The 26,161-nt window shown below is 55.5% G+C and overlaps 10 protein-coding genes across 10 annotated transcripts; 5 read left to right on the forward strand and 5 right to left on the reverse strand.

Annotated features, from left to right (window-relative positions):
- Window positions 1-526: 526 nt before the first annotated feature.
- Window positions 527-1,628, forward strand: PG985_014169 (15-hydroxyprostaglandin dehydrogenase; the record flags this gene model as incomplete). Its single annotated transcript, XM_066833935.1, has 4 exons — window positions 527-581; window positions 647-1,239; window positions 1,319-1,447; window positions 1,479-1,628. 4 exons carry the CDS (start codon window positions 527-529, stop codon window positions 1,626-1,628), a joined length of 927 nt encoding a protein of 308 aa, XP_066678675.1.
- A 1,096-nt stretch (window positions 1,629-2,724) lies between these two features.
- Window positions 2,725-4,250, forward strand: PG985_014170 (uncharacterized protein; the record flags this gene model as incomplete). Its single annotated transcript, XM_066833936.1, has 3 exons — window positions 2,725-3,567; window positions 3,651-3,956; window positions 4,044-4,250. 3 exons carry the CDS (start codon window positions 2,725-2,727, stop codon window positions 4,248-4,250), a joined length of 1,356 nt encoding a protein of 451 aa, XP_066678676.1.
- Window positions 4,251-4,819: 569 nt separating this feature from the next.
- PG985_014171 (uncharacterized protein) lies at window positions 4,820-6,222 on the reverse strand (the record flags this gene model as incomplete). Its single annotated transcript, XM_066833937.1, has 5 exons — window positions 4,820-5,166; window positions 5,263-5,330; window positions 5,407-5,524; window positions 5,588-6,035; window positions 6,094-6,222. 5 exons carry the CDS (start codon window positions 6,220-6,222, stop codon window positions 4,820-4,822), a joined length of 1,110 nt encoding a protein of 369 aa, XP_066678677.1.
- An 845-nt stretch (window positions 6,223-7,067) lies between these two features.
- On the forward strand, window positions 7,068-9,034 carry PG985_014172 (uncharacterized protein; the record flags this gene model as incomplete). Its single annotated transcript, XM_066833938.1, has 4 exons — window positions 7,068-7,320; window positions 7,384-7,411; window positions 7,468-8,087; window positions 8,148-9,034. The coding sequence occupies 4 exons, from the start codon at window positions 7,068-7,070 to the stop codon at window positions 9,032-9,034; spliced, it is 1,788 nt and encodes a 595-aa protein (XP_066678678.1).
- A 1,652-nt stretch (window positions 9,035-10,686) lies between these two features.
- On the forward strand, window positions 10,687-12,216 carry PG985_014173 (uncharacterized protein; the record flags this gene model as incomplete). Its single annotated transcript, XM_066833939.1, has 2 exons — window positions 10,687-11,041; window positions 11,102-12,216. The coding sequence occupies 2 exons, from the start codon at window positions 10,687-10,689 to the stop codon at window positions 12,214-12,216; spliced, it is 1,470 nt and encodes a 489-aa protein (XP_066678679.1).
- A 269-nt stretch (window positions 12,217-12,485) lies between these two features.
- On the reverse strand, window positions 12,486-14,769 carry PG985_014174 (uncharacterized protein; the record flags this gene model as incomplete). The annotated part of the gene is made up of 6 exons (XM_066833940.1): window positions 12,486-13,534; window positions 13,595-13,944; window positions 14,026-14,132; window positions 14,194-14,273; window positions 14,338-14,423; window positions 14,486-14,769. The coding sequence occupies 6 exons, from the start codon at window positions 14,767-14,769 to the stop codon at window positions 12,486-12,488; spliced, it is 1,956 nt and encodes a 651-aa protein (XP_066678680.1).
- A 978-nt stretch (window positions 14,770-15,747) lies between these two features.
- PG985_014175 (Hco3- transporter family protein) lies at window positions 15,748-17,878 on the reverse strand (the record flags this gene model as incomplete). Its single annotated transcript, XM_066833941.1, has 6 exons — window positions 15,748-16,176; window positions 16,262-16,645; window positions 16,702-16,905; window positions 16,965-17,140; window positions 17,197-17,552; window positions 17,634-17,878. The coding sequence occupies 6 exons, from the start codon at window positions 17,876-17,878 to the stop codon at window positions 15,748-15,750; spliced, it is 1,794 nt and encodes a 597-aa protein (XP_066678681.1).
- Window positions 17,879-22,130: 4,252 nt separating this feature from the next.
- Window positions 22,131-22,970, forward strand: PG985_014176 (uncharacterized protein; the record flags this gene model as incomplete). Its single annotated transcript, XM_066833942.1, has 1 exon — window positions 22,131-22,970. One exon carries the CDS (start codon window positions 22,131-22,133, stop codon window positions 22,968-22,970), a length of 840 nt encoding a protein of 279 aa, XP_066678682.1.
- A 147-nt stretch (window positions 22,971-23,117) lies between these two features.
- Window positions 23,118-24,248, reverse strand: PG985_014177 (uncharacterized protein; the record flags this gene model as incomplete). Its single annotated transcript, XM_066833943.1, has 1 exon — window positions 23,118-24,248. The coding sequence occupies one exon, from the start codon at window positions 24,246-24,248 to the stop codon at window positions 23,118-23,120; it is 1,131 nt and encodes a 376-aa protein (XP_066678683.1).
- Window positions 24,249-24,959: 711 nt separating this feature from the next.
- Window positions 24,960-26,150, reverse strand: PG985_014178 (uncharacterized protein; the record flags this gene model as incomplete). Its single annotated transcript, XM_066833944.1, has 1 exon — window positions 24,960-26,150. One exon carries the CDS (start codon window positions 26,148-26,150, stop codon window positions 24,960-24,962), a length of 1,191 nt encoding a protein of 396 aa, XP_066678684.1.
- Window positions 26,151-26,161: the final 11 nt, after the last annotated feature.

Consider the following 26,161-nt stretch of genomic DNA (forward strand, 5'->3'; position numbering starts at 1 on the left):
CCGTCTTGGCCTTGAGCACAAACGTCCTATCTACACACCATGTCAGACTAGATCACCTGCCTCGGCCAATATGACGAAATTCCTTACTCGGTCCCCATTGTCCACTTATGCCGAGTGCGGCGACCAGTCTTGGAGCTCCTGTCTGTGACGGGGCGTCGGGCATACAGCCCGTCCACCTGCTTGACGCATGTAGATGGTGGGGTCGATTCGTTTGTGATAGGCTGTTGCAACGCCACCCTATAAGCTATCTTGTATTGTGACGGTGATAGCGACTCTGCATGATACGCCGTGTCGCCTTGTGCATTGTCTCGCCATCTTGATGCGGAGTAGGTTTGTTTGCATGTACGAAATGGTGGCCGGAGTTATTATTAGTAGTTGCTCATCCCAACCTCAAGTTTCATGCTAGACTTTGGCTACTCAGTGTTTAGTTCATCCCATCTATAGGACACGTCGATCCCGAGATCCCGAGATCTGCAGACCTAAGAATTAGATATCTAAATAAAGAGGCCGAAAAAACAAACGCAATATGTCCGCGTACGATCTGAAGGGCAAAGTCGCCATCGTGACGGGAGCAGGATCCGGTACGTCGGCTCTTCCTCTTTCTGTTCTGCGTATTCTGTCACAGCTCCAGACTAACCATCTCTAGGCATCAACCATGCTCTGTCCGAGATGTTGCTTGAGGCCGGGTGCTCCGTGGTCATGGCCGACGTGCGCCTGCGTCCCGCAGCCCAGCAGACGGTCGACGAGCACCCGCTCGCCCAAGAGCCCTCGGCCGTCTTCAAGTCCACCGACATGAGCAACTGGGCCCAGATCCGGGCCCTCTGGGACTTCGCCCTGCAGACCTACGGCCGCGTCCACATCGTGGTCAACGGCGCGGGCGTCTACGAGCCGCCCTCGAGCGCCTTCTGGAATCCGCCCGGCCACGGTGCTCCGCTGAGCCCGGGGGTCGCCGCCCCAGAGGACGACGCCGACGCCGCCTTGGGCCAGTACAAGACCTTTGCCATCAACACCACGGGGCCCATCCGGTTGGCCCAGATCGCCGTGCAGTACTGGCTGGAGCACCGCGAGGTGGGCGGTAATCTGCTCTGGTTCGCTAGCGTCGCGGGGTACCTGCACGGCATAGTCACGCCGCTCTACTACTCGAGCAAGGCTGCCATTGTCAGCATGTGCAAGTCGCTCGGGGCCCTGCGTGAGAATACTGGTATTCGGAACTCGAGCATCTGCCCGGGGACTGTTCACGTACGTTCTTATCACCTACACCATACCCCCTGACTCTATGTATACCATCTTCTAACCTCAAGGACTGAAAATCATGCAGTCTCCCATGATCGACGTAGATCAAAAGCACATCAACATCCGCCCCGACGACATCGGCATGACACCCAAGGAGTGCGCCGAGATCGCTATGCGGATCCTGCAAGAGCCACAGTATGGCGACGGCAACATAGTCGAGTGCTTCATGGCATACAACGCACAAGGGGGGACAGTCCATCCGGACACGGGACGTGCCGATGGAGATGTTGTACCCCGTGCTCGACGGCAGCAACATCAGCAGCTTCATAGCTGAGTCGGAGACAAACTTCAGGCGCAAGCTGCAGCAGACCGGGATGCGGGATCTGTTGGGATAGGGAGGCGCAAGAGTGGTTGGGTAGTCGAGGGGTAACGCCTTCACCCCCTAAGTGCGTTACCATGAAGGCTGAGTTGACCGCGTGGCTTGCGTCTACATCTAACGTCATATGATAGTAAAGGTGATTTCGGTTCATACACCTTTGTTTTCCACGCAAGGCACAAATGATTCAGACCCGTTCTACGCCGGATTAATACAATGCTTGCCTCGAATTTACACTGCATAACGCTAGAGCAACACCTTGACCAGCCAGCATGTAAGATGAATATCTGATATTAAGTAGAAAGCACGCATTGAGGAAGAACGGCTCTCATGCTCCACGGGGCTGAAAACTAAAAGCAAATATAGAGGGGCATATGTCAACCGGAAGCCACTACCGAAAGCTGCGTCACTAGAAACCTGGCCGCTAAAAAGTTTCGCTTATAAATCTCGACATATCATATCTGATTCCCGCCTGAACGGTTGTGCCCATTCAGGGGTAGGGCGCGACGGCGCACCGCTAGCTCAGCGCCAGACCCGCCATCGACTAGCTGTTCATGGAGAAGACGATAAGCCCTATGGTCCCCCTGGTCCCCTTTTCTGCCCTACCATTGCCACCGTTGGCCATCGGTCGTTCGCCGTCTGTCCCTATATGCGCATTAGACTTCGCCGGAGACACAAGCCCTGATCGGATATCATCCCTTAGCCCGGGCCTCCGCGTTCACTGGAGAGACGATGTGTGTCGGGAAGCATCGTAATGATATCTAAGGATGCGACTGGCGTTGCACTATGGCCACGTCTCCCTGTCGCTACCCGATGTTGAGTGCTGATCACCAATACGATGGGCTAGAATTAGTGCTCTTTAACGCGCGCTTCTTCCCGATAGGCTGCTTTACGCTAGCTTATTCCTTTTTTGATGTATACAGGGCAGACCAAGTGAATGCGTTTAAACGGCCACGAGCTGACCTGTCAAATAGATTGCTTTTTGTTTCGTTCCAGTTTTCTACCGTGTAGCGGTCTGGTGTACGAGAACTCTGTGCTCTGATACATAAACCGAACATTGGAACATTTCTTATCCTGATCCTTACCTCGTGTACGAGTAGCACTCAATCACCAAAATGACCATCGACGAAGGAAACCATGGCGGCAGATCCCACCGGGAGGAGGCCGGGGCGACCAACAATGTCGCCATCAGAGGAGCCAGGCGCCAGCTTCCCCTTCTGGTGATGTCGGCCTGCCCGCTGGACGGCCACATGCTGCCCACGCTGCACGTGGCGCGGGTGCTGATCCGGAAGGGCTTCGAGGTCATCTTCATGACCTCGGCCGAGTTCCGCCCCCACGTGGAGGACGTCGGCGCCGAATGGTACGAGATGCCGCCGCTGTTCCCCCCGGGCGGGGAAGAGCGGCGCCAGCAGATCCCCGTGGCGGTCCGGTTCCTGTTCGACATCGAGGAGCGCTTCCTGCCGGCCATCGCGGCCCGCACCCCGCGCATGCGGGCCCTGCTCGAAATGCTGCGCGAGCGCGACCCGGCCCGCGAGGTCCTGATCGTGACCGAGTCCCTGTCCCTGGCCACCGTGGCCTTCCACCACGGCGCCCCGCTGCCCCAGGGCTACGCCGCCTTCCCCAAGACCATCGGCCTCAACGTGGTCCCGCTCGTCGTGTCCAGCGTCGACACGGCGCCCTTCGGCATGGGCCTGCCCCCGGACGCGACCGAGTCCGGCCGGATGCGCAACCAGGCCCTCCACGGGGGGCTCATGCAGGGGCCCTTTAAGCACCTGGTCGACCTGCACGAGAAGATCCTGGGGGAACTGGGCTGCCGCTCCGGGGCCGGGAGCAAGCTGTTCGACGACTGGCTCGAGTGCTTCGACACCGCGTTCCAGATGTGCAGCCCCAGCCTCGAGTACCCGCGGTCGGACCTGCACCCCTCGATCCGCTACGCCGGCGTGCTGCCCAAGAAGGGCGTCAGCCCGGACTTCGTCTACCCCGAGTGGTGGTCCGAGATCCGCGCCAATGCGGCGCTGCCCGCGGGCGCCCGGGGAAAAAGGCCGTCATCCCCGTCGCGCAGGGGACCGTTGCCGTCGGCTACGGCGAGCTCATCATGCCGACCATCCGGGCGTTTGCAGGCCGCGACGATGTGATCGTGATCGCTGTGCTGGGCGTCCGGGGCGCGTCGCTGCCAGCGGACTTCGAGATCCCCTCGAGCGCCAGGGTCGTGGACTACCTGCCGTATGACGTGGCGCTCGAGCACGCGGATTTGTTCGTGTCCAATGGCGGGTACGGGAGCATGTGCCACGGCGTCATTAATGCGGTGCCGATGGTGGTGGCGGGCATTACGGAGGATAAAGTAGAGGTAAGTACATCATCGTCTTAAAGCATGCGGAACAGCATCTATTCAATTGAAGATGTCGAAGAAGTCGGGATTAACTTTTGTTTACAGGTCACTGCGCGAGCAGAGTATGCTGGGATCGCAGTCAATCTCAAGACGCAAACACCAAGCAGCGAGCAAATCGCGGCGGCAGTTGACAGGGTGCTCGCTAATCCCAATTACAAAGAGAAGGCCGTGCGTCTGATGAAGGAAAACCGGGACCTCGACTGTCATGCAATTATTGAGAGGGAGATCATGCTGTACAGCAAGGGGAAATAGAGCCTGATCGAGTCTTCCGGGATGTAACAGTACCTTTTACAAGTAGACAGCGGTTTCATAGAATTTCAGCTATTGACTTTTCACAAGCGAGCGACATTATGCGAAGCACCCAAAAGAAAAAAAAAAAGAGTGTTGGTCCAGATGCCGAAAAAGCAAAAAGAAGATGCTCAGTATGAGGCTTGAACTCATGGCCTTCGCATTACTTAAGTATTCTGGTGAAAGAATATTAGTACGACGCTCTAACCAACTGAGCTAACCGAGCTTTGGATCCAATCGTTGAGACGACTGGTCGGGTGTTGGTTGTTGAAGACTGTTGCGTTTATACAACCTTAAGTAAGAGAAAAGAGTGCGCGACATTCTGCTTGGTGCTCTTCGCACCTGGGTGCACAGGCCACCTGAACCCCTCCATTACGTAGCCAGGTAGCTCTGCGCCTTCAAAATGGTTATGTTGAATCTGACTGGAGCATTGGTTTTCAACAGCAGCGCTTCTCTCAAGAATTAAAGGGAATGCAGTCAACTCGCAGAGATGCCCCTATCGCTAGCATAAATACATATGTATCTGATATCCTTCATCTAGCCCTGCCAGACTGAATCGGTCTCAATCCCAAGTCCCAATCTTCCAACTCGTACCCTGCTGCCCTTGCGTCCCGCGCGCCATGGCTGCTTTTGCGAGTGTACTCAATCTCCACCTCCGTTTTCTGCACGATCCCGTGTGATTCGTCGGCGACGGTGTTTCGGTCCAGCTTGGTCGAGGTTCGCCGCAATTCGGCCCTCGAAGTGCCTTTCGTCGACACCTCAATCAGCGTCGGCTTGTGGTACATGTCACGCAACAGGATGCGCAAGACGGGGATCGAGGCGGCGATGATTGTGACTGTGGGCTCGGCGCTCGCTACAATGGAGAGCATGGCGAGCTTGTCTGTAGAACAAGAACTAAAGCTTAGCAAAGCGTACGAGCCGAGGTTTGGCGCTGAGCTACGAAGATGAGAGGAAGCAGCCCAGTAGGAAGACTTACACGTGGAGAATTCGGGACCCGATAAAGCCAATGTGCTAGTGATATTCAAGATGGCGAAAACTCCGGCCCTGTAGTCGACTTTGGTTAAATACATACTTATGACAAGTATACCGGCGTGTTGTTTAGTAGTATTTATGGACTCACAAGATGCCCAGACTCATCGCAACTCCCATGCCTATCTTTTCTTGCAGTCTCATGTGGAGTTTCCAGACAATCCACCATGGGAACAAAGCAAGAACAAAGTCCATGAAGCCAGAATACGCTGTGCAGATCCCCATAATCAGTATTCATCCGACGGATTGAATAGGAGGGAAATATAACGTACCGACGACGCTGACTTGAAGAGCTCCGATGGTCACTATCGACATGCAGGCACCAGGAAGCACCGCCTCTCGCTCGTCGGTACTCGCGCGCTCACAGGGACGTTTCCAGGTGATGACGGCCTGCGTCAGGGAAAAGACGTGCATCGAGACGACGATGAACCAAATGATGATGCGCTGTAGTCGGTACTTCTCCTCAAATACACGAAGGAGCGTCAACGCGAAAGAGGTCTTGCTCCACACGCGCGCGAAGGAGGTCGTGATCCCGGAGACGGCCGACAACGTCGTCATGCGGCCGGTGAACGTGAGGTTGGTACCGAACCCCATACTCAGCAGGACACCCCAGATGGAGCTGTTCGCGGCCAAGGTTGCCTGAACGTCGTGGTATCGTGAGCATGGCCTGTTCAGAGGGAGAAGGACCGCAAAGAATTTTACAGGGCCGATCATGACAACCTACCCATGAGAGAGCCAGAATTGCATCATCCCACCATAACGCACACCTTCGAGTTACTTTGATCCAGAGACGGATAAACAGGAAAATCATCGCAACAAATGTCATTGTCCAGAGGGAGCCGTTGACTGTAAGTGACGGATCTTTCGCCGTTGGGTCTATCGGTGGAGATTCTGTCGAGTTCGGCATGATGATCTGCTTGACGAAGTCAGTTTTGGGAGGTTCCCAACAATTGGATATTGAGTAGAGATGGATGCTACTCCTGACAGTGAGTACTACAGTCGCTCCAAGTCTATCGTCTTCACTCACCGTGACGGATCTGCAATGGAGAAAGAATTACGAGAGAGACGGACCCAATATTCCATTTTTCAGATTCCATCTCGGTTTATACACAATTAAAGGGGGCCTCATGATCTGCCGATGGAGAGACCGTTCAGTCACTTTCGTTCGATGCAAGGAGAATTACATCGCAATGCAATGTTGTTTGCTTGGTCGCACGGGGAGGTCCAACCCAAGACGATGTCCCAGCCCAAGGAGGAAGGTCTGGGTAAGTTGGGCATCCACGAGGTCGCATCATCGCGGAGAGCTCGTGTTGGGAAGGTTTAGCTCAGGGTAAGTGATAGGACCATGAGAGACAATCGGAATTCCCGAAACCCCCTTGGGTCGTTTGTGGTTGATTTTGAGTTGGCCCTCAAATTTCTCGCCACTGCCGTGCTGCCGTTTTGATAGTCGGCTAATGGTCTGGAGCGATCGGTGAGCCGTCGGTAAATATTTTCGATGAGAGCATAATTTGAAATGCAAGGGGCCCGAACTCCTTGCATATACCCCTGGGAAGTCTCCGATTCGTTGGTGCAACGTGCAATGTAATATTTCATGCAAACATTTATGCTGGTGCCCGTTTGCCACAGGTCAATCGGGCCATACTTGCATAAAGCAACGTAGACTTGACCTTATGATAAGAGCTGGGCAGCATACTCTCATAGGCTCGACAACTATCTCTCTTACTCGCTAACTACTCTTACCCTCCAGCCGAGATGATGCTATTTTTTTGTTCAAAGGTCGTCCTTGCAGTGGCTGCAGTCGCAATCCATGCCTACAAGGCGCCCGTCAAGTCTCGTTCTGATAATGTTTCACATTGCCATGTTTTGCCTGGAGACCAAGATTGGCCTTCCACACCTGCATGGGACACGCTGAATACCACTATTGGGGGCAAGCTGATCAAAACGGTCCCGATTGGCACCGTCTGTCACAGCCCTGGATACAACGAGGTTGCCTGCCAAGAGCTCCGTAAGTTGGACCCATTGAATGACCTGGTGGTCTTCACTCATTGCGACTGACGGGTTTATACAGAGAACAAGTGGAGTGAACCCGCCACACAGTAAGTTCATCTGTCCAGTCTTCCTAAGCAAGCGTTACATGCGCTGATCAACAAAGCTATGATTCGTCTTCCTCGGTCATGGTTGCCTACTGGGCCAATGCAAGCTGCGACCCCTGGACTCCTCAGTCTACCCCCTGCTCCCTTGGCAATTATGTCAGCTACGCTGTCGACGTCCGGTCTGCCGAGGATGTGGCTGCCACTATCAAGTTCGCCAAAGAGCGCAACGTCAGATTCCTGGTCCGCAATACTGGCCACGAGTACGTCTACTTCATATCGTCATCTTTCGGCACAAGCACTGATATCACCAGTTTCTTCGGTCGATCTACGGGTGCTGGCGCTCTTGCAGCCTGGACACACAACCTCAAGGATATTTCCAAGTCGCAATGGAGCGACGACTCCTACGAAGGCCCCGCGTTCAAGCTCGGAGCCGGCGTTCAGGGCATAGAGATCATCACTGCCGCCGAAAAGGAAAACCTCGTGGTGGTGGCTGGGTACTGTCCCACTGTCGGCCTAGCCGGTGGCTGGACTCAAGGGGCCGGTCACTCGCCACTGACGACCAACTTTGGTCTCGGGGCAGACCAAACTCTCGAATTCGAAGTCGTCACAGCTGATGGCAATATTGTCAAAGCATCCAAGACGGAGAACTCGGACCTTTACTGGGCACTCAGTGGAGGAGGTAAGCCCATCTGCCTGTATTGCCGAAAGCGTGGCTCCATGACTGACTTACACGCCAAAGGTCCGGGCATATATGGGGTGCTGACCGCCGTGACCATCCGGGCCTATGAGGACTTGCCCGTGGGTGGGATGGGCATCTACTTCAATCCCAGCGACACGACCCCTGACAAGTTTTGGACCGCTTTGGAGAAGCTGTATTCCACCCTTCCGGCCGTGACCGACGACAACATGCACGTAACGTTCTCCTACAATACCACCCTCTTCATCATGACCGGGGTAACGGCATACAACCAGTCCTCCTCCGCGGTCAAGACAACCATGGGCCCCTTCCTCGAAGTAATCAACGAGCTGCAGATCCAACACAAGATATGGTTCACGGACTCGCAGAGCTACCTCGAGCACTCCCACGAGTACAGCGACGTGCAGGCCGCCGTGCTCTGGTGGCAGTCGAGCGGGCGCCTGATCCCACGCCGCGTCCTCGCAGGCGACGACGAGACCGCGCCAGAAGCGTTCGACGACCTGATTAAGGTTCTGCGCGCAGTGTACGACGACGGTGTCCTCGTCGGCGTGTCGGCCATGTCTCCCCAGAATCGGCTTGGTGTCGACAACGCCGTGCACCCGGCCTGGCGCGATGCCACGGTGCTGCTTTCCATGCTGCGGACCTGGGACAACGAGCCGTCGGCATGGGAAGATAATCTGGCTATGCAGCAGCGGCTAACCCACGTCTTGCTGCCCGAGGTGGAGAGGGTGACACCGGACAGCGGGTCGTACATGAACGAGGCCGACCCCTTTCAGAAGGACTGGAAGGAGGCCTATTTCGGTCCTAACTATAGCAAGCTTCTTTCTATCAAGGACAAGTACGACCCTGAGGGCGTCTTCTACGCGAGGATGACAGTCGGTAGCGATCGTTGGGATGTCGCGGATGATGGAAGGATGTGCCGGGTCTAGCTCTTTGAACCTAAAGATCTATGACTCGTATTACCGTATCGATGTTGTGTTGCTTGGGTGCCTATCAGACAATTAAAAGAAACATATAGAATGCAATGGGGCCGTCGTATAGCCGTCTGTTCACGAATATACGTAAGCAGTTGCTGAATAGATCACATGTCGTACTAAACTCGATATCTGCGAGGTAAAAAATAGGGGTAGCGTCTCTTCCCTCATACCGTGTAAATGTTTGCCATGTATTTTTGTTTTTTCAAACGCTTAACATGTGCTTCAAAATATCATCGTTAATCTTACTCAATAAATTCCCCGATTACGCATATAAGCCATAGTTTGAAAGGATGTAAAGGCCACCGCCGTAGGTGACCGTGATCGAAAACAGTATAACAACCTGAATATCCTGTTAGATGTCTTCTTACTAAGTCTTCGCGGAACTTCGAGTGATGAATGGCAGGCAGGTTGAAGTACCTTCAGGTCGTCCCATTCCCAGGACGAGGAGACCGATGCGAAGACCAAAACCCCTAGGCCGACCACATACATAACAATGCTGGAGTTGAGAAGAGATGTCGGTGCTTGCCAGATGAATAGCTGTAGTCTTTTCGGCTGCCACCTGTTTGCATCCAATTGTCTTCCCAGGATGCACCGGAGCTTTTGAAGTCCTTCAGCATGGCTTTTCAACCGATGCAGTGCAAGAGAAAGCTGCGTTGAGGTCGCGATGGATGAGAGCGCCAACACTAATGCGGAGAACCAGATTGCATAAACAGTGGTTTTCATTGATGCAGTGACGCTGTCAATGAACGGCCAGGAAAAAGAGGCCGATATCACGCTACCAAAAAGGGCACTCTGGATCCGGCTTTTTAGTGCTAGATGAGCAATAGATTGTGATGGACGTACTGTGATTCCGATTGCATTCATCTTGGCAAGTGTTGTATCCCTCCATCTTGCTGTCAGCTCGTCTTTTGACTTCACGTCGATCTCTTCCAGAAAACGGCGGATTGGCTCGGAGGAAGCGGACCAAGCCGCTGCATGAAATGGGAAAGTTTGCCGAAGTAAAAATAGTATAACCGTGGCTATATCGTGCGTCCAAGAAGAGATTATCTTGACTATCGACTGGCAAGCCATTGTTTAGTATAGCTATCAAAGTGAATCATGATGGTATATTGTGTTCTTCATTTAGTTAATGTCGACTTTAATTTCTGATGAGTCACCGTTGATATGAAGCGATGGTGGATGCTGTATTGATGTAGGTGGTAGGCAGCAAACCGTGCTGGCATGTAAACAGGCTCAGCCTCCAACAACCTAGGCATCTGAAAGAGGGGCGGGGGCATACCCTCCTCGAACGGCGTGGAACACAACAGAAACTAACTGACCAATCCTGCCACCAGAGGCTTTCTGGAGGCGCCATCATGCGGGCCGGATCTGGTTAGTAATGTGGGCAGTGCAGAACGCCCGCATCTTCAGCGTTGGATGCCTCCAAAAAGAAGCATTTATGAAATATGTAGTCTACTCCTCCCTCCCGTTTCCCCTTACAACGCGTGTTCTTATCCATTACTCTTGTGGTACGAGGACAAAGTAATAGCACAAAGCCCCTTTTTAGCCAACCTACCTCCAAATCACAGCCCCGTAACTTCAATTGCATACTCGGTTCTTCGAACATGGAGGAGCCAGCACTGTCAGGAGAGAAGGTGGAGGTATATCTGGTTCGACTCATGCTGTCCAAGTCCGCTGGCTCATATCACTCGTGGCTCGGAGGCCCTTTTGTCAGCTGGCTCCAGAAGTTAGACATCACCAACCCCATGGTATGGATGTCGCATCACGCATTGAAGATTCATGGCGATTACTACGAGCTATGTCGCGACGTGTCCGTATCGGCTCCATTCATGGGCACCGCCCAATTCAAACTGCCCACCGCTGACAGCAACCGGGAGTTCGAAAATCGACAGAAGTGGGCGGAGGATGACATTCTTCTTGGAGCGACAATACTTACACGCCATGGGATCGATGAAAGAAGTAAGACAAAATGATGCCGACCTTACTTTACCAGGACGCAGGACTAACCCGCGGCACTAGTTAAAGAGCACGAGCAGAACCTTACTACCCCATGCCTCAAATACTACAATTCCCTTCTCAAGCCTCGACACTACTCCCTCCTCAACTCAAATTGCCAACACTTTGTGCTCGACTTGGGCTTCTGCCTTCAAGTCGAGTTCGATGAACATGGGTTGGCAGAAGTCTGGCGTGGGACGACCATAGTCAGAAAGATCCTAAATCCCATTGTGTCACTGATAGGGCTGATGCTTACCACACTTGCCTTTGCTGCGGAAACAAAGTGGACGAAAGCTCTCTCCTACACCTGTTTAGTGTGTTACTTCATTCTGTTCAGGACTATACTCATCCAAGACCTCTTTCGCATCACCGATCGTGAAGAACGCCTACAAGCTCTTCACTTCTATGACATAGACCAGCGTTCTTCTTATCTCTGTCGGCAATTCCGCAAGCTCCAGTCTAGGGTCAGACCGACCCAGAATGTCTTCTATCGGCCGCAGGACACCAACAGATTTGGAGCGGACTTGTGGTTTTGGGGTCTTCCGCTGTTGTTCTACATTTACAGAGAGTCATATCCGTTGACTATCGGCTCATCTATACTGCTCTTCCTAAAATTCACCCTCATGAAGATCATCATTGATAATGTCATCATATTCATACTCGATCGCTTTCATCCTCTCCGCAAGGGACGATTATCGATCTACCGACAGAACGCGAGGTTGACCTTGGCACTTATGCGGAACTGGAGAATGCTGCACGGACATGATTTCATACACACTATTAGGGGTGAACAGAGCCCATCAATTGCGTTGGAGCGCACAGTGATGCAAATAGAGCAGACCCAACTGGGCAATGGAGACGAGGAGCAGGGCCTTTTGCGAAACGGGGGCGAAGGACCCCGTCGAGTGAGAAGGGAGGGCCAACCACACGCAATCCTTTGGGCCTTGGTTCGCGAGATGTTTACTTCTTCAGACCATGAATGTTGTAGGCAGCGCATGTGCGGACCGAAGTGCATACTGGGGCAAGAGACAAAGCAGGAGGCGAAGAAATGGTGGCAGAAGAGGGACACGCCAATTGAAGATGATACTGAAGGGCACAGCTGTGTTGAGGCCTATGGACTACCAAGGTGCTGCTGCTGATACATCTTGTCGTACGAATTCTATAGAACAATTAGATTGCGCTTTTGCTGTTGTTGCTAGACCGAAAGCATTTTACCATTGCTTGCTTAAGGGAAAGGCGCCAAATTCTACAGCTTCGGCCGCCTTTCATGATGCATCCTGAAAGCCAAGACACTTTAGAAATTGGTACGCGAGCCTCGATGTGAAATCTCGATCTTGATTAAGTGGGAATATCAGAACAATCTTAAATCACCCACTTGTGCGGAACTCTTGACTAAGGTCATCGCATATTAATCATGACCAAGCCTGATCCACTCAGGCACCTCCTGCACCCCCCACCTCTTCTCAACCGCCCCATCCCCACCACCCCTCTTCCCCTTCTTCGGCGCCGCCGGCGCCGCCAGCTCCTCATCCGTCAAGTTGCGCGCCTGAGCGTAGACCTGCTCCAGCGTCGCATGCCGCTGCTCCGGCGTCCCGTAGAAGTTGGCGTCCGCGATGGCGACGCCGGCCTCCGTAGTGACGAAGTTGTCGGTCGGGCGGCGGGCGGCCAGCCCGAGGCCCTTGGGGCCCCCGGCGTCGGCCGGGTAGAAGGGCTGCTCGTTGGCGATGTCCTGGTACTGCATGCAGTCGGCGAAGTGGACGCGGGGGAACGAGGCGAAGTAGGCGTCGTACTTGGGATCCATGGCCTGCCGCATCGTGGCGATCTTGGTGCCGCCATCGTCGCCGTCGACCGTGAAGACGGCCCAGGGGTCGCGGCACGTGCCCTCGGCGCACGACTTGGTGACGAGCAGCAGGGCATTGAGCCGGTTCAGGGCGGCCTCGTGCCGCGGGTCCCCAACGAGGTTCGTCAGCTCGTAGGGGTCGGCCGCGGTGTCGTACAGCTCCATCTGCCCCGTGCACCAGACCGAAAACAGCCAGGACTGGCGGTCGCCCAGCATGCGCAGGGTCTTGTAGGTGGTGTTCTTGAAGGGGGCGCCGAGCTCGGCGCCGTTGGGGGCCTCGATGGTGCAGGAGCCCCAGAACTCGACGTTGAGCGTCTCCTTGCTGTTGCCGTCGCCCGCGTCCGGGCCGGCGCTGCTGCCCGCGGGGTCCTTCCACTGCGGCAGCAGGCTGCGCCCGTCCAGGAACGTCGGCCATTCCGACTCGGGCAGTCCCGCGATGTCCAGGAAGGTCGGGACTAGGTCAAGGTGCACGCCGGGGATCTTAGATGTGATGTTCTTGGGCACGCCCGGTCCGCGCACGCCGAAGGGCAGGTTGGTGTCCTCGCCGTAGAAGAGGGCCTTGCCGCCGGGCAGTCGGTGCTGGCCGATGTGGTACCCATTGTCCGACGTGTAGATCACTAGACACAAGTTTACATGCATTAGTTCCGCATCATAAATGACGGGGCGTCGCTACTAACCGTAGGTGTTGTCCAACTTCCCATTGGCGTCCAACATGGCGATGACATCCTCAATGATCTCGTCCAGCCCCTGCAAGGCCTGGGCGCGGAAGCGGAAGGCGCCGTCCGCCGTCGCCTCCGTGGACTCATTCATGCGGGGCAGGGTGCCGGGCCAGCCGCCCTTGCCGACGTGGTGGGCGTCGTCCGGGTTGTAGTTGGGCGTGCGCGGGGCCTTGGCGTCGGGGAAGAGGTCCATGTGGCGGGCCAGCGGCACCGTGTGGTGCACGTCGTTCTGGACGTGGGGCGCGTACGGCGCGATCTGCAGGTAGTACGGCTGGTCTTGTGTCACGAGATTCTGTAGACGTTCCAGCCTGGGAAGAGGGGAGATGGTGTCAGCGAGCCGAAAATCAAGCTATGGTAGCATTGGCTCTCATTTTGAGGGGGAAACTCACGCTTTGGTGCGGACAACGTCGGTGGAATGGAAGCCCTTGTAGTACACTGGGCGTTCCCCGTTCTGGGACATGACTGGTACGTTGTAGTACGTTGTGTAGGGGTCAAGCTGGTCCGGCATGTGAGCCGAGTGTCAAACATCTGAGAGAAAGACGTCGAGGGGTACTTACCAAAGCATCTACATGGTCCCACCCCTTGGGGGCAATATTGGCGTTGACGACATTGTACCCATTCAAGAACTTTCCCACGTCTAGAATAGCAGTTAGTGAGCCGTCATACCAAGTTCACTTAATGGAGGGGACCTCGTCGCTTACACTCAGCTTTATAGCCAGCCTTCTTCAGCCAATGCGGCAGGTAATCCTCATCGAGGCCGGCCATGTGCCACTTGTCGTAGTTGCCTCTACCGACATCGTCAGCTTTCCGGTTCAAGTTGAGAGATGGGGCCAATCAAGGAAGTCCTACCCTGGAGCATGCACGTTGGTGACGTTAGTGTTGTGCGCCGCCTGGCCTCTCAGCAACGAGGCGCGGCTGGGGCAGCACTGCGCCGTGGTGGCGAAGTGGTTGACAAACTCGACGCCCTGGGAGAAGATCTCGCGATGCAGCACGGACTGGAAGTCGGTCGACCCCAACCGCCGGTCCTGGTCATCCGACATGATCAGGATGATGCTCGGCCTGGTGACATCGCCGGCGGCCGCCGAGACCGCACCGGCCAGGGACAGGCCGCAGATGGACCGAGAGAACCGCATGTCTTAGAGGTTGTTGTTGGTGGTGATCGGGCGGGACGGAGCTGGGTCAGAGGAGGAACATTGATGCCAAGACCAGGACGAGGAAGCCCAGCTTTATAGCCGGCCGGAACGCCCCGCTCCTGCCCTCTCTCCTCTCCAGGAAAAGAGTTGCGGGCCGGCGTAGTAAGACGCAGAATGCACGTGGGATCTCCTCATTTATTCGACACAAGGGCGATCCTCCTTTGATTGGCTTACGGAAGGGACCGCTGGGACCGGCCGACAACGTGCCAGCAGGTCGATCAGCGTTATCGTGGGACCCGTCCCATCTCTGGTCAGAACTCTGGTGTCGGGGTGACGTTGCCCTCCGCCCATCCTCCAGTGGGGTCGCCAATGCCGATCTGAAGTTGAGTAACCCGGCGCGCAGTCGAGAGCTTTGGTCTTTTCCGAAACGGTAATAAAAGGCGGGCTGGTGCCGACACCAAGGCAGAAACCAAGGGGCAGCGAGCGGTAGGTGGGCTTTTACCCGCAGCCCAGAATAGAATAGCGCCAAGACCGACCTACCATCGGCTCCATCCGGCTAAAAAGACCAACGGTTAGGGATGCAACATCGCAAGTGCCTGATTCAAGCATGCATATCAACCCCACGACCACGAAGAGGAACTTGAAGGGTGTCACTCAGTTTGAAGGAGTCGTCTGACCGCTACACGTATTATCGCATGTCTTCTGCTTTCGCATCATTAGATGACCTGATTTACTCTGAGTTCCATTAGATACAACCCCTTTTCACTTATTCGCTGGTTTCCACAGCATTTCCATCCTCCCCTGTGTATGTGCCAGACGCCCTGATCTGGGGTTGAAGTGGGCGCGCGACCCACTCTAGAATCCCTCCCGTAACCTCGGGTTTTGGGCTTCGCTAATAAGGCATAACGGGCATACATAAGCCATGATCATGAACAGGCATTGCCATCCCCGTACTGGTAGCCCTAACCTCCCAGTTCTTTACCGCTTAAGACTCCCAGCTCTCTGCCGGTGCAACCCAAACCTCTGTTCCGACCTCCGGCGCTCGAGACCCCAATCCTCCTCCTTGGAGTGCTCGGGCAGCGCCGGCGCGCCGCCCAGGCTGGCCAGGACCTGCCTGTTGGTGCAGGTGAAGTCGTCGAGCACCTCCAGCTCCGACAGGAGGAACCACCGGGGCATGACGTGCGTCCGCAGCGGGATCAGCAGGATGATGAGCACCGGGAACCCGACGGCCGCGATGGTCTGCGAGATGGCGACCGTGGCCGCGACGCCGGCGGCCTGCAGGCCGATGAAGAGCCCGATGGCGCGCGGGCGCACGCGGAGCAGCGGCTCGTCGCGCTGGATGAAGCGGTGCTCCGACATGAGGAAGACGAGCCGGTGGACGATGCTGTTGGACTCGATGGAGCCCCACTATGTGTTTGACAATCAGCACTCTGTGGACCCCCTGAACGAAGCCACCGATAGGAAGAATTGGGAGATTGAGCATGGCACTTACACCAACGACGAAGAAAACACCCGCGAACAATGCGGACGGCATGGTATGCAGCACCGTGAGCAGCGGCCCGGTCATGGTCCCGATCAGCGCGAGGCCCATCAGGAAGTGGGAGACCCGCTGCTCCACCACCGCGGTCGCCTTCACGACCGGGCGGCGTATCTCGGTCCCCGCCCCCTCGGCGGTGGAGATGATCTTCAGCTCCGTCTCGTACTGCGTGAGGGAGTCAGTGTGCACGGGCGCCTGGGGCACCAGGCCGTTGGGCATCGGCAGGCCCAGGATCCCGGCCACGAAGGTCGTGCACCCCAGCAGGAAGAAGTCCCAGTGGAAGCCGCCGGGCTTCTTGAGCGGGAATTGGCGGGCTTGGGCTGTGATGCTGCTGACGTTCTGCATATTGAGAAGTCAGCCATGGATTCCAGAGGGAGGGGGCAAGAGGAACTGACATGATCGTAGTAAAATAAAAGCATGAGCAATAATCCAAAAGGCAGCGCCACAAACACCCACTTAACCGGAAGTGTCCAAAAGTCGAGTAACCAGCCGCGTGGTTGGGTCGGGCGAAAGGCCTCTGTGACGGGCACCTTGGAGATGTCGGCGTCTTTGAGTCTTCCGGGAATATGCGAAAATCCGACCCAAAATAGCGTAGCGAACTAGATAGGTAGATATATAAGTACGAAGCCTGGAACAGTATGACATCTTGGACACTTACCACGTAGGCATAATCTGCCAGAATGCCACGGAACCATGGTTTCCAAACAGTGCTTTGGCCCAGCTTTTCTAGCGAGTAAATGGAAGCGAAATAGAGGATAGCAATGATGCAGCTCAAGTAACCCGCGGTGGCTCCATGTTGCTCGAACTCGTAGACGAGTTCTTCCACTCCCTTGACTGGAAGGCACTGTCAGTTGTCGCAAGTCTGAGACATGATCCAGTCTATCACTTACTCATGTAGATGATGCCCACGTACATCCCAAAGCTTTCGCTGGAGAAGTCTGTAACATAACGCATGTAATCACAGAGGTTGAAGACGGCGATGGCCCAATGAAAGACAGCAGCCCATATGCCGGTCCAAGCCATGAAGCTCGGGTAGAGAGACACGTCGTACAGTGAGATGATGTCATAAATGGTGTAGTTGAAGAGGGAGATTAACCCCGTAATCCCGACAATGGTCAATGGCTGGACGCCGAGGATGCTGAAGACCATAGCAGCCAAGGCCGAGGAGAAAAGGGCTTCGGTGATGCCAAAGAACTCGCCTGTCCTCCGGTACATATCCAAAGTATACGCGACAGCTGGGAGTAGACTGCACTGGGGTGTCAGCATGCAAGGCAAGGGCTAGTTTGAGCGGTGCAACACTGGGGACATTTGTATGGATGGGACTTACTTGACGAAGTACATGCGGATCGTGCTGGCGATGGTGCGATAGGTGAAGGCATCCACAATGTCACTCCAGTAGTACGGCAGCCGTCGGCGGACATCGTGGTACATGCCGCGGCAAGGCCTCAGCATGCGGTATCGCCTCCATCCTCGCTCATTTTCGTACGTATACGACTTTGCCGAGGCCTCGCGTTGCAGCGGCCACTCGGGAGGCTCGGGGGCGAGGTTTGGGTCGGTGGGTGGTTTTGCCATGTTGCAATCGACAGGTGAAAATATCATGTTCGAAAGATTTGGCTTCGTTGAATCTTCTTGCAATTCAGTCATCCCAAAACGAACAACAGCGGGCCGTACTTATACCTGCCAGATTGAAGACTCATTGCTGCAAAGATCCATGTAGGCCACGACCTATTGATTCGTCCCCCCTTTTCAATAGCGCCACCAATCAACGTATGCCGTCACCACTAACATGTGTGGAACGCTTGGCATGGTGGGGCCCGTCGCGGCTTTGCGTCCCGGTTCGGACGTGCGCGCCGGTTGGAAAATCTGCTCGGGCAGAAAAAAACGAAAAGTCGGCGTGGCTAGTGCGAGTCGGCGCACGCTAGTCATATTTTGAGCGTGGAGGCCCTTCGCCAGCCCCAAACGCCAGGTGATGACTAGAAAGATTCTATGAACCACAGGTGCCGACCTCAATGCTCTGATTCGAGTCGTAGGCAAGCACAGCGGCTCAGGTCGTCCGAATATCCGCTGCCACTAGCCCCGGAAACTCTGCCAAAGACGCAGGGCGAGGCTGCTACTGCGACGGCACACCTACCCAGGTGCGGAGAGACCCGGTACGCTGAACTGTATCTGCTGCAGGACGCCAACTCAAAACATCGCTAATCGAACAGCACAATTCGGGTGTGTCTGGTATCGTTTAGAGGGCGAGCCATAACATCTCCAAACTGTTCCAAACAGGTGGTTGGGTTTAGGCTTGCATCATGGCTTGCATCCCGGCTGCTATTAGTGGATGCCAGCAATCGTGAGTGGGTTTTGCTAATTTTACAACCTATCCAAAGATGCCGAGAAGATAGTGCGTTTTCTTACATGGCCACTTAAGCACTGCGGCCTATCGCAGCAAGTGACGCCCCTCTAGTAGACACCGATTGGTCTTCTCGCCGGAAAACAGGGGGGCCTCGCCTCAGCTCCCCCCGAGAAGAATCCACTCCCCCATCCCAAGGCTTTCACCGGTATTCTGATGACAGAAGGGGAAAAGGCCAGCCCAGATCGGGGCGACGGAACCCTGCCAAGTCTGGAAATGTGTTTCCCTACTTTCAGAACGGACTTTCTTGGTGCTAAAATGCGAAGTGTAGTTGCAGCCCTAGCCCCGTTTCCGTACCAGGGTCCCCAGCTTCTCGTTGGTTAGCAACAGATACGGACGCGCCGTAAAGGTCGTTCCTAGGTATTCATTACCCAGCGGAGCCAAACTCCACTGCAAAGAAAACGTCAGATCATATGAACGTTGATAGAGACTCAATGATAAGCCCAATACGAACAAAAAGAGCGAAAAATAAAACACTATGAGACAATTGAGAAGCACGCTGTTAACTCTCTGGCGGATAATTAAAAAGAATCTCGAGAAACAAGAAAGACGCCATATTGTCACACAGTATTCTGGTATCCGATCTGTTGCCCAACCCCAAAGTCAGCATTGTAACCTACCATCGTTTTGGATATGTATCAATTTCCAATATCAGATTTCGGTCAACAGAAAGTGTTGGACCGGGCCCGGCCCATTGCCTGACTTCGGCGGCCCCACGTTGCTGGTTCGAAACCACAAAGTTCGGAAATCTGGGTTAGTCCAAATCTGATTTAGACAAATCCACCGACGAGTCACTTACTGATTCGTAGTACTGACATACACTTTAGTTTTAGTTGAAGGATAATGAGAATTGACCGGCTGAATGTACTCATGCGTTCCTGTTAGGGGATGAGCAAATCGCCCAATGCGAGGGTTTTCGAGTGGCCCCGGATGCATCAACGTCTCTCCAGTTGCCAGAGGTTGCAAGATAGATGCAGCTATGGTTAGGTGGACCCTACCTACTCACACATGTACTGAAGGTACTTGGATGGTGGCACGGGCAAGATTCGATCGTGAGAATCAACCCACTGATACCTGAGGTAAGGTACAACATCCGGGCATGGAAGCGAAACAAACGAGGTTCGAGAGTCGCATGAACATATTTGCCTTGAACCACTGTGCAGCAAGAAAGGCCTCTTCGGGTGCTAGTCTATATCCTCAAACCGTTATGCTCATCTCTTCAACCAAGTCATGTAGATATGGGCTCTTCAACTGTCCTACGAATCCGGGCAGAAGGTAGAGGGCACCTTGGCAGGTTTGATGATATTGAGGACGCTCATCAACCATGTGCCACTAAAAGTCCGATCCAGTCCAAGAAAAGAGTTTGGTCTAGATCTACACGGCACAGGGCGCCACCTCATCTCGTAAGATATGGTCAGAGCTCAAAGGAGTTCAGTGAAAGTGGTTGAATAAGGCATCAACAAGTAGAAGAGAGATATGTATACGAAAGGGAATACATCAGAGTACAAAATAGCGGGACCACTAGGATCGACAAGAGGACAGACTGTACTTTGATATATACGCGTCTCGACAGATACGTTGGGCAATAAAATGAATTTCGGTACGTGTTACTGTGGATTGGGTGCTTTGGGGGCAGTAGGACGAAGAGAGAGGTATTTCCCGGAAGAGGAAAACATTAGCTACACGCCCATGGAACAAAGCAATTTCTTTCGATAAGATCATCGTAGTAGGACAGATGCGAATCGCCTTGAATTGAGTGCGAAAAACGGGTGCGCCAAGACCGATATATATCCAAGCTGTCTGGGGGCAAAGCCAGGCAAGCCATGTGGCTTTGCTGAATACTAAGCAAACCATGGATTTTTTCAAGCATCATAAAAGGTTAAAAAGTTGGCGCGGAACCAGAATTGCCGAAGATGGTTGGTGAGGTTGGCGCTGTGCCGCGATGATGTGGTGGGAGGCAGAAAGGGGGTTGGAAAAGGGGACAAAGCGCAACTTCCCGATATCCGTAGCTGTGGAGCTCTACTTCATTATTCTTCACTGCACAGATGATATTGCATCATTTGATGATCAATCCGGGTCGGTCCGCCTGTAGGAAACAATGTCGACGAGTAGATATCACGGGTGGATGCGTTGCAGGGAGGTAAAAGTCCGGGGGAGGCTAATTGCGATAGCCGAAGATGCGTCATGTTCATTTGGCAGCGGCCTAGGCTTCTATCAACACGTTTTAATGGCTATCGCTTGAGAAGTACCTCGTCTCGGTAGTCTGTGTGTCCGCTTTCGAGGCTTCCATCACGGACCTCGATAAACGCGTTCGTGAATATCTCCCCCATCATGTCTCGCGATCTGCCTGTAGTGGCTGTCTCATATGTAGGAGAAGACTTTGGACTGCAGGTGAATTAGTGGATTAGTGGATGGCTAATGCCTATCCTATTGCATGCAATTCCACAATGCCATGGTTGGGAAGATCGGACCTCTGTCCGGAGTACCAAACCCAGCCAATCACGAGTTCTTGTTATCGTTATGCATGCAAAGGTACGATATGCTCAAGATTGCTCTTCCACGTACCTGGTTACGCTTCATTGTGCATATGCAGCCCACGCGTGAAGCCAAGCAACCACCCACCCACGCACAATCGGGTAAATTCGGTTTGGTCTCTTATGGAAAATCATTTATACATGATGATTCGGTGATATCGTAAGAGTATGATGAGAGCCAGTGAGACCTAAGCAAAACCTGTTTAGCTGCCCCCCTTGATCATCGCATTGTGCACAGTTGGTGCGGATGCGGCCGCTCTGAACCAGGACATAGAAACATGGCGCCAGTACATAACACAAGTTAGATTGTCACTGGTCCAAGCAGACCAAGTATCAAACATTCTGGTACCACATTGCGAACAGGTCGGACCTCGCCACAACCGGTGTGATCACCCATATCTCAGTCTGATTGCCCGTCCGAGTGACAACGCCTGCTAGTTCGTGTCTATCTACGACATTGATCGATAGAACGATCCTGGACTTGCATGTAGCCACGTGAAAGTGGACTTTGCAATCTGTTGAAGAGATACATGTCTCCAGGGCTTTTGAGTTCTGACGCTTTGTATAGGGGATGTACTTTGAGATCCGTTCGTCTATGAGACACGGCAGGGAAAGACCAACGAACGACAACACTAAGAGGAGGAGGTACCATACAAGTCGATACATCGCGATATGGAGAACTAATAACGATGAAGAAGATTAGTAAACCAATATGATGCCTGCTATAATAGACCATGGGGAAAACCCCCTTTATGCTCCTTCTCCGACTCAGTCTATCTATCCTCTCCTTCGATGCTTTCTTTCTATACCGTTCTTTAATCCTTCCTTTTTAATACCTGGCCGCTTCGGTTCCGATGCCAAGCCCGCCGTCCTCTCTCTACCGACACGTACCATGGAACATGCTCCTGTTCCGCCTCCGGAGCTGCTGCAAGGCAGCCTGGCCTCGGGCCACGGCCTCCTCTGCGTCGGGCTGCCCCGGACGGGCACCCTCTCCATGGCGCTAGCCCTCGAGCAGCTGGGCTACCGCCACGTCCACCACGGCCTCAAGTACCCGGCCGACGAGGAGTGGGCGCGCTGGCGGGCCGCGGCCGACGCGCACTTTGGCCACGACGCCGACGCGCTCCCGTGGTCCAAGGCCGAGTGGGACGCCTGGATGGGCCAGTTCCAGGCCGTGACCGACTTCGCGGGGGTCTTCGCGCCCCAGCTCATCTCCACCTACCCCAACGCCAAGGTCATCCTCATCGTCCGGCCCTTCGACCCCTGGATCAAGAGCGTCGAGGACACGCTGCTCAAATTCACCTACGCGTGGGACTACCCCCTGCGCCGGTACATCTTAGACCCCCTCTGCGGGGGCCATATGGCGGGCGGCTTGAAGGCCGTGTTCGAGGGCTGGCTCGAGGCGGACAACCACCGCGATGCGCGGCGGAATGCGAGGAGGCGGTACGACGAGCACCACGAGCTGGTGCGACGGATGGTTCCGCCTGAAAGGCTCCTTGAGTACCGCATGGGCGACGGGTGGGAGCCTTTGGCCAAGTTTTTGGGCAAGGACATCCCGGCAGGGCAATTCCCGCATGTCAACGAGACGGCTTGGATAATTGCACAGGGAAGGGGTGAGAGGCGGAGGAAAATCGGGATGGCGTTAACAAAACTGGCGAAGATGACATCACCGTTGGCGTTCATGGTGCTCGGGTGGTGGATGGGAGGAAGCCGGCCGCTGGTATCATCGTGTTGAGATTGAGGCACCTAAACACTCTATGGTCTACCCAAGATATATGACCATGTGTAAAACCTAATGTAATAACTCCAAAACACCAATACCCACGCTAAGCATACGCTTAATTGTCAACATCATAAATGCTTCCCATTTCCCACATCATCATCACGGCATGGGAAGTTCCTCCCCTTCGAGCCACCTCAGAACGCCATCCGCGCACTCCTGCCAATGCGCGTCCATCATGAGATGATGACCCGCACCCCGAACAGTCCACATGCGACACGTCTCCAGGCCCTCACCTGCCTCCTTGACCGCAGCGGCGTACGCGTAGGCATTGGACAAGACCATGGCGGGAGGGATCAGCCTATCCGCCGAGCCAGCAACGCAGAGGACCTTCCTCCCGTACCCGGCACTCCCATCCCCGCGCGAGCCGATCCCAGACAAACTCCCCAAAACCTTGGCCGCCTCCCCAAACGGCCACAGCACCGACATGCCCGCCATCGCGCTCTCGTGCTTCGTCTTGCAAGTCCGGAGCCAGTGCTCGACCACGGCGTCCTCGGTCTCGTCGCTGAAGAAGGCGGCGCGCGCCTGCGTGCGAGTCCGGACGAGGCACCGCTCGCTGAGCATAAAGGGCCGGCGCAAGGCCCCGCGCGATGCCTCGGCCCGCTCCCAGTTGGCCAGGACCTCGCGCCCGCTGCCGCTCAGGGGCATGGACCCCAGCAGCACGAGGCCCGAGATCTCGGTCGGCACTTGGTCGTGGTGGCGGCCGATGGCGCCCGAGGACAGCATCCATTGCAGGACGCCGCCGCCGAGGGAGTGGCCGACGAGGACGGGCGGTGGCCGCGGCGACCGATTGCACGTGGATGTGGAGGAGTTGATTGATGCGGGCGCCGAGTCCATGGATGCTGATGATGCGGAGGAAGCCGAGGAGGCTGTTGGAGACGACGAGGAAACCGACATGCGCGAGGCGGCGGCCTCTCTCGTCATGTGCGCCAGGACGCAGCGCACGTCGGCGGCCCAGCTGTGCAGGTTGGTGAAGAACATCTTGCGCAGCCACCTCTGCTTTTGCGACGCGCCATGGCCGCGCAGCGACAGGGCGTAGGCCGGGTAGCCGTGTTGCGCCAGGTAGGGGAGGAAGTTTGCGAAATCGTGCGCCGAGCAGAAGGTACCGTGGATGAACAGCAGGGGCGGTTTCAGGCCCGCCGCATTTGACTCTAACACGTCGCTGGGCAAGCTGTACAGCACTTCCAGGCGCCCGGACGGTCCGTTCAGGGTGGTTGACTCGCACTGCTGCATTTCATTCAGGGGCGCGTTGTCGTCGGACTTTTCTTTTTATTTTGTCGGATGAATCTAGTTGTTGCTCGCTGGTTATGGGTTATGCAACCCCCCCAGCTCTTGGTTTCCGGATTGCTGTACCACGACAGCGGTTTTAAGACCCTTTGGGTGACGATGCTAGCGCCGCGCGGATCGGCCCCAGGGGGTAGGCATGGCAGCGTACCCGTAGCACTGATTGGCTACCGGGCTAGTGGTGCCGTCATAGATCGGACCCCTGCGCGTCATCGTCATTGTCACCTAAGAATAACCAAGCAATTCAGACGGGCTGACGGGCGTTATTGACGAGGAAACTCAATCAGGACGACATTACGAAACCCTCGAGGCGCAGGCTATCACATGCTATTCATCAAGCGAATGCGGGATTGTTGACCAGAAAATACATGCGCCTCAGCAAGTGACGGTGTAATGCAGACAGTGCCTCCTGCCTCCCTCCTCTAAACGCCGAACCCCATGGGACCAAATAAAGCGAGCTAGTACCTAGAGAGACTGCACCTAGCAAACCCACAAAGGAGAAGAGGGTGGATAACTTCTAATAATATCCATGATCCGGTATCCGACGTGCATCGCGACAGACAACAAACAAGACCAAAAGGGCAATAACGGCTCAACTGTCGAAAATGGGTCCGTACGCAGGTATCCCCTGACTCTCCAGCTCGTAGACCAACTTCTTAGTCAGCGTCCCGTTGCTGATAACCCCCACCGCCTCGGCCTCGAACTCGCGATACAGCCGCACCGCAATGGGCAGCAAGTCCCGCCTCCCCCACCGTCCGACGTATCGATCACCACGGGCTCCGGGTCCATCCTCCTGACCAGCCCGAGGACGCGCGCCCCGTACGTGGCGGCCGGGTCCCGCGTCTGCCACAGCACGCGCATGGCGGGCCGCCGCTGCTCGTCCGCGAGGAACGACAGGCAGGGCCCGATGCCCGAGCCCGTCGTCACGAGCACGACGCGCGGGAACAGCCGCAGGACGTAGCCGAAGCCGTGGAGGGGCACGCCGCGCGTCCAGAGCCGGCGCGGGGGCTGCGCGATGGCGGCGGCGGTCCAGTCGCCGGCCCGCGACACGAGCAGGGAGAATCGGGTGGCCGGGCTGTCGTGGCGGTTGGGGAAGGCGGCGAAGCTGTGCCAGTCCCGCAAAGGGTGCTGCGAGACGGACAGGCCCTGGCCGAAGGCGACGGAGGTGTGGGTGAAGTGGAGGCGGATGGCGTGTTTCGATAGGGGTTCCGGGACCACTTCGATGCGGCGCAGGAGGAGCCAGGGGTGGATGATGGCCGCCGTCGTTACCAGCAGCATCCAGAAGGCGGGCGAGATCGCCAGGAACATGCCCATGGGCTGCGTCTCCTCGTCCGCCGCGGCCATGGTCAGCACCAGGGCCCAGACGAGCAGCATCGTTGCCCAGGATGAGAAACGGTGCGTGAGCTCGAACCAGTCGTGCCGCACGATGCGGAACTGCGGGTAGGCCACGGCGATCATGCACGCGAGCAGGACCAGCACCGCGTAGGCGATGACCAGGACGGCGACGGACGTCGGGGAGGAGGGCACGAAGTCGTCCCTGGTGTAGTAGGCGACGAAGCCGATGTACCACACAAAGGCAGCGACGCCGCAGCCGCTGTGGACCCCGCCCAGGTGGAAGATCTTGCAGGCGAGGCGGCGGAGGCGGAGCGGTGCTGATTGGGGGATCATGCACAACGTGCGGAATAGCAGGTTGACCACGAGTGGTTGGCGGGCGAGGCCGGAGGCGAGAAGGTTGGCTGCCACAGCATCGATAAGAGTCGAGGGGCTGGGGCCGCGCACGGCCACGGCGACGAAAACGGCGACATTTGCGATGAACACGAGCGAGAAGAGCCGCCGGTAGGTGTTCAGCATTCGGTACCGAA

The sequence above is a fragment of the Apiospora marii genome (assembly GCF_038362585.1).
Source record: "Apiospora marii strain CBS 49790 chromosome Unknown utg000011l_segment0_segment0, whole genome shotgun sequence".
In the NCBI taxonomy this organism is placed as follows: domain Eukaryota; kingdom Fungi; phylum Ascomycota; class Sordariomycetes; order Amphisphaeriales; family Apiosporaceae; genus Apiospora; species Apiospora marii.